Source organism: Coenobita brevimanus, chromosome 57 (genome assembly GCF_032717465.1).
Source record: "Coenobita brevimanus isolate Jiangsu-jjx chromosome 57, ASM3271746v2, whole genome shotgun sequence".
Taxonomy (NCBI): domain Eukaryota; kingdom Metazoa; phylum Arthropoda; class Malacostraca; order Decapoda; family Coenobitidae; genus Coenobita; species Coenobita brevimanus.
This window is the reverse complement of record NC_137010.1, coordinates 44,903,570-44,910,653: the sequence shown is the minus strand read 5'-3', so window position 1 is coordinate 44,910,653 and position 7,084 is coordinate 44,903,570. Positions and strand designations below refer to the sequence as shown.

Sequence of the window (7,084 nt, the reverse complement as noted above, 5' to 3'; positions counted from 1 at the left end):
GATAATTAGGACTACCAACCATCTAGTAGAGCTTGTGAACAACATCCAAATTAACCTACCAACCCTAGCTAACTTGGTGTTATTCGCTGAGTACTTACATGCTCTCGACGAGTCAACCACTGCTTTGGAGAAGCATGCAGCCAATATGGTGGACGGCTTAATCGATGCTACCTACTAATATAGCTATGTGGAAGCATGGACTTATGCCACTCTTTGATCTGAGTCAACTGGAATATTATTACCCATTGTTAGAGGCCCAGTTGACCCATGAAGGCATCCTGATATTGGTACCTATGAGGAATGCTGTAACATACCAGGCATGGCGGTTCATTTCCTTCCCTTTTGCTACTGCTAATAATACACTTGTTGTTATTGAAGAGGGTCCAGAGGTGCTAGTTGTCTCAGATGACAAGAAATATGTAGCAGAAACGACTGTGGATGAATTTGAGAAGTGTAAGGCCTCATTTCTTGATCTCTATGTATGTCCTGCTTTCCATTTTGTCTTCGTACCATTAAAGGTAGAGGAGTGTAAGAGGGCCTTGTTGGACACAAATACTTCCTCTGCTCTGCAACGTTGCACCTTCCAACCCATCCAGTTGAAGTCAGTTTTCCATGCTCATATTCATGCGAAACAGTACTTTTACTTTCCTGAGACAGAGGATGTAACTGTGATTTGTGCCTCACAGAATCAATTCCTTACAGTAAAGGGGTACTATGTTGCACCTGATTTTTGTGAGTTACACAGTAAAGAGATAGCAGTTCTGCCTAGCAAGCATCATCTAGCTTTGACAGTGAACTTCTCATCCCAGTTACGACCCTTTTTACCTTCATTCAATGTTACTTCCTTGAATGTGAACAGGCTGTCTCATGTATTAAAGGAGCTTACCTTCCTCTCCCACCTGAACAGGACTGATTTAGAGCCTTATATACTGTCCTATCTTCCTTCATACCTTTCTCCTTCCTATTTTGGTCCTGGCGTTGGTCTTCTACTTATTGTGGTCTTGTCCTGTGTTTGTGGTTTAGGCTGCTATTTAAGGCGCCAATTAAGGAACCCACTGAGACCACGTGTCCGTAATCGCGGATTGCAAGTGGATGTTCCTGAATAGTTAGCCACCCTACACTCTGGTTAGGCTACACAGTAGTTAGGACAACAATGTCGACGAGGACGTCTATGGTGTGGCCGAGCGATGTTCTGGTGTCAACATCTTTTTCCATATGAAGTTGTAGTATCACACATTTTACATAATAATTTTTAAAGCTGTTTAATCATAATTAACAGTGTGTAATGAAGTGTGAATGATGAACAACCAAATATCATTTCGCTGTTAGCTGTGGTATAGAAGAAGGTGGATGGCAGACCATAAGTGCCACCCTGTTTCAATTATAAAATGAAGGTTAGGAGAAGTGAAAAGATTATGAATAGTGCGTAAGTGTAAAGTCCTGGGGAACCATTTATTATGTTGGCATATGTGAATTTACTTAATGCCATTTAATAGAGGTGTATAATGTGCTAGTAGAGTTGTCATTTATCTCTACTTTTTGCATAAGCCCAGAGTATATGTAATGCTCGGCACCTCACTTTTTAGCTGACCTCAGCACCGCGCCCCTAGTCGGCTCGGTGAGTGTACAGCGTCAGAGGCCGTTTTACAGTTTTAAAGGGAGGTTGTATCGCTCTTACATATCTCTCGGGTCGCAGTTATATTATTCTGTGCCCAATAAAGAGATTTAATCTCTCATTTCTGTCACCTTACGCTACCACTTAATAACAGACCAGCCTCCACCTTCTCGTGGCAGAGGATCTTTGGTGGGAAGTGTCGGGCAGTGACGGTGAGTAGCTGACGTGTACTACAGACAGTGTCGTCGATCCAACACGGTGGTCTAGTTATACTATACAGCAGAACACTTAATATGTAGTCAACTGCTACTCCATAACGGCTACATTAAATTGGTGGCCAGCAGTGCGACGATACATTTTATTGGTGCTAGCGGTGGCACGATATTTAGTGCTAGCCGTGTACTGATACACTATTAATTTTAAAGAAAATCCACGTAAAAACAAAAACAGTATACCTGTATGTGGGGAGAAATAAACAACATTTGAACCCTAGTTGAGCCGAAGCGTTGTTTACTTCTCCCCAAATAATATTCTCGGTTTTTACGTGGATTTTCTTTCAATTCTGCTTCATTCATGGCATTGTGAAAGTTCCTCAACATTATTAATGCATTAGTAGGTCATAAAAATATTACAGTAAAAGCATCATTTTCATTACAGTAAGTATGTCACAAACAATAACAACATACAGCCTCACTTCATCTATGCATCACTCGTCGTCTGCTGCTGTCCCTCCTCACCCCGCTCCTCCACCTCCTGCCGCTTCCCACCCTAAAATTGTTGTCCCTCCTCTTTCTGCTGTCCCTCCTCGCTCTGCTCTCCTTCCTCTTCCTCTTCCTCTGACTCCCGTGCTACTGGTGATGAAGATAACTCCCTTAAGTTTTCTGTCTTCTTCATAAAGAACTGCTCTATCTTGGTCTGAGTGGTTTTCATTTTTCTGTTCAGCAGCATCAAGTTGTAACACTTTAGATCTGCCATCACTTTCTTGGCATTTTGTCCGAAAATGAGTCAAATTGCTCAGAATGGGGCCAAACTTCATTTTCGAATATTATAGTTTGAATAAAACCAGTTTAAGCAACAGGCAAATAAAAATTTTATTTATGCATAAACTGCCACACGGTCTATCAGCTCGGGACTGTCCAAGGCGCGCGTGGCTAATTTGAAACCATCACGTACGTGTAAAGTCGCGTTATATCGAGAGAGAGAGAGAGAGAGATAGAGAGCGAGAGAGAGAGAGAGAGAGAGAGAGAGAGAGAGAGACTGGTGTGTTGTGATTGTAATGGTTTGCATGTGTATGGTAATGGCGGTGGAATGTATAATGATGGTGGTTTGGTAAGTGGTGATATTGGTAGCATTCCTATGGTGGACATCACCCTAGCAAATGGCCACAACACATCTTTAACGTATATTGCCCCCCCACTGCTGACCTCTCGAGCGAGAGGTCAGCAGTGGGGGCAATATACACTTAACAACAGATCAAATTTTCGTTAGGGGCGACATGAATGCTCACCACCCTTGCCTCGGATCCTGCAGCCCCACGAACCCCACAGGCCACCACCTAGCCGTCCTAATGGAGGACTCGCCCTCCATATCCCTCCTCAACGACCCCAATATCCCAACACATTTAAATGGAGGCAGGCTAGACCTTTCCTTCATTTCATCCACCCTGGCACACCAGTCTCGATGGGAGATCCACCTGACTCTCACCTCCGACCATCATGCCCTACTATGCACCATCGGAATCTCCCCGCTTCCCCAGACCCCCCGGACCACCACCCAGATGGAACACCAAACACGCCAATTGGCGGTCATACACCGCCACCCTCGACGGCCTAATCACCACCTTCCAATCTCGTGACCTGGAGGAACACACTGCCCAAGTCACAGCTGCCTTTCAAGCAGCAGCAAAAGCCACCATTCCCATCACAGCCCCCCCAAAGCGCCATCACAGGGATCATTGGTTTTACTGCCCCAGGGTCAAGGAGCTCAATCACCACTTAAACAGAGCAAAGAAAATTTACAGGGCCAACCCCACCCCGGACGCACTCCGCTATCTTCAAGCTGTCACCTAGCACTCCATCGCCGAAAGAAATAGTATACAGGACCAAACATGGCTGGAATGGTGCAACTCCTTTGGGGCTAAGACAAATCTCGGCACCATCTGAAATAAGTTAAAGGTGGCCTCCAGCCCACTTCCTGGCAGCACCCCCACCCACCCAGACCCCCGTGGCAAAGCCGAGAACATGGCGGAGGAGTTCGCCTCACGCACCTTCCCCATACAACTTCCAAATGACACAAGGCTGGGGCAAAAGGCCCTCCACCAACACAGGACTGAGCTCATATGCACCAGCCAAAACTCCCCAGCTGAGTCTGACAGCACCTTTATATGACACGAATTCGCCCAGGCCTGCAAATTAAGCTCCAACACTGCCCCAAGCCCTGATGGGATCACCTACAGCATGCTCTCACATGCTGGTCCGTTGGCAAGAGAAGCCTACCTAGACCTCAACCACTCCTGTACCCTTGGCCAGTTACTGCCACAGTGGAAGCATGCTGTAATCCAACCCATTCCAAAACCCAGTGACCCTGAGAGCAACAGACCAATCTCTCTCCTCAGCCGTCTCGGCAAAATTGCCAAGAGAATGGTGGCATGCCGCCTCATCTGGTGCCTGCCTCCCACATGCAGCCATATCTTCGCATACACCAGAGGCAAAGGGGCAGCAGAATGCCTCAGCTCATTTCTATCTGAGCTCTGTGGAGGCAAAGGACTCACCATCTTCATCAACCTCGAGAAAGCCTTGAAGCTCACATGCCCAGAGGCCATCCTCGCAACCCTGGCACACAAGGGAGTGAAGGGTCACCTCCTTTCCTGGTTCGGAGACTTTTTCCGGGGTCATGAAACAGCAGTCCGGTTCCAAGGCCACACCTCCTCCCCCTACTAGCACCATAACGGAACCTCACAAGGCAGCATACTAAGCCCCACCCTCTTCAACGCCCCTGATGGAAAACCTCCTCCACATAGATCTGGGACCTGGGACTCACCTCCTCTGCAATGCAGATGACCTTGCACATGTCATCCACAAAGGCCCATACCACACCAGGGCACAAAGAGCACTTTCAAGGCTCCATCACGAATGCAGGGAGATGGGCCTAAAAATCAATGTACATGAAGCCAATGTCTTACCCATACGCACCAGGCCCCTCAATCATCACCTACGCCTTGGGCAAACACCTATAGAATATGTCACCATCCATCAATACCTAGGCATAACTGTAGACTCCCAACTCTCATTCAAACCAGAAATTATGCAACTTCAGGAGAAAACCCAACTATGCATCTCCACACTCAGAGCCATGGCAGGTAAGAGGGAAGGGGCATCCTTCAAAGTCCTCTGCCTTTATTACATCTGAGCCATCAGGTCCATTGTTGACTATGCTGCCCCTGTTCTCCCCACCATCGAATCGCACCTGCTTGAAACACTCAAGGTCATCCAAAACAACGCCATGAGAATCATGACCGGCTCACCACGATGGACCCGCTTATGCAACCTCCATCTTGAATGTGAGCTAGAATCCCTAACTCACCGCATACAGGTAAGTGTGGTGGGACTTGCAATCAAACTTGCTCGCAGAGCCTCCCCCCTTCCCTTACTCTCCCAACTCCATGCAGCAACCAAACTCCACCCAGACACCCTCTCTCGCAGCTGGCTTCACAGTGCTGCCCTTGCCATTCACACCCTTGAACTCTCCCAGTTCGTACTACAAGCCCCAGACTCTCTGATCGCCCATTACAATCCTCAGGCCCCATGGGACCCCCCTCTATATGACCTCAACATCCTCTATTCAGCAACCAAAGCACAAACCCCCACCCAGCAGCTTCGACAGGAAAGCCTACAACACATAGCCTCCATCACACCCCGAAACTCCACCACCTGCTACACTGGTGGCTCGGTCATGGACAAGAGAGCCGGAGCAGCCTTCGTAAGCAACGACCACTCCCATGGCTTCTGACTCACAGACGGAGCCTCCATACTTCAATCTGAGCTAGCTGCCATCATCGCTGCCCTAAGAGATGCCCTCCGTACTAATCCATCGTCAACCATCATCATACACTCTGATTCTAAAGCAGCAATTTTCACCCTCATGTACCACTCACCCACCAACAATCGCCACTTAATCACGGACATCCTTGCCACTTTCCAACAGATACAAGAAGCAGGAGGATCCATCACCATACACTGGGTCCCCGGCCATGTTGGAATCAAAGGCAACGAGAGGGCTGACAACACCACCAAACGCAACAACACGCCCAAACCCTGACATAGAAATCAAGACAAGCCTCTCCCAACTCATGAGAATGATTAAACATCGAACAGCTGCCCACAACCGTGCAGACCAACAGCAACACATGCAACTAGGCTCCCCCTCTGCTGCATGGCACGCTTGAGCGATACAATACTCTCAACTCCCACCAACAATATCCAAAGACAACCAGTCATTAATTTGCCTTTGTCGCCTCCAACTAGGATACATGTGCTGCACCGAACTCCACTCCACTGACAATCACCCCACCACTGAAGGCGAGCAATGCAACACCACTACCCACTATCCTCTCCTACACTACCTGCTCCTTTGCCCAGCCACATCCCATCTCCAGAGTAGACCCCCAACCCCAACCCCTACATTCCCCGATCGCAAGCTGCTGCTGTCTCACTGCAGGCACTCTGCACTGCTGCCACCATCGTCATTGCTGCTACTCCACCAAACACCCTCCTCGAGGAGGTGTGTCGCGCCCCACCCCCGAGATAAAAAAAAAAAAAAAAACAGGGTGCAGGGTGGCCCCCAAGGACCTCCCCTGCACCTATGCCCCATCTTCCCCCGATTACCAAACAGCTCACCCCCACAGACCGGGCTAATGGATGGAATGGCTTTCACTGATGGTGAAGGGAATCTGTGAACGAACGAACGAATGGTAGCAGTGTGTAGTGATGATTATCATTTCGGTGGTGGTGTTTGGTGATGGTGGTGTTGATGTGGTGGTGATGGAGCTCATCTGTGGTAATAGTGGTGTGGTATGTGATGGTAATGTAGTGGGAGTTTGTTGGTGGTATAACATTTGGCTTTGTCATGGAATATCGTGATAGAGATTCGTGGTGATAAGGTGGATTGTGTTGATGGTGTGGTGTGGTTTGTGCTGATGGTGAGGTGTGGTGCGGTGACAGTTGTGTGTATGGTGGTGTGATGATGGTGGCAGTGTTTGATGGTGTGTGATGGTTGTATGTGGTGGTGGTGGTTGTGATGGCAGTTGTCTGTAATGGTGGTGGGGTACAAGGATGGTATGTGGTGGTAATAGAGGCATATGGTAACTATGATGATCTACATGTTAAGAATATGGTGTGGTGTGATGGTGGTGGTTGTGGTGTTGGTGGTGGTTTATGGGGGTGGCATGGTAATGCTGAAATAAGGTTATAC

The 7,084-nt window shown here is 48.1% G+C and overlaps 1 protein-coding gene across 1 annotated transcript; it reads left to right on the top strand.

Moving 5' to 3' along the window:
- The first annotated feature begins 4,071 nt into the window (after positions 1-4,071).
- Positions 4,072-4,554, top strand: LOC145401979 (uncharacterized). The gene has a single exon (XM_080274081.1). The coding sequence runs from the start codon at positions 4,072-4,074 to the stop codon at positions 4,552-4,554; it is 483 nt and encodes a 160-aa protein (XP_080130207.1).
- The last annotated feature ends 2,530 nt before the right edge of the window (positions 4,555-7,084 follow it).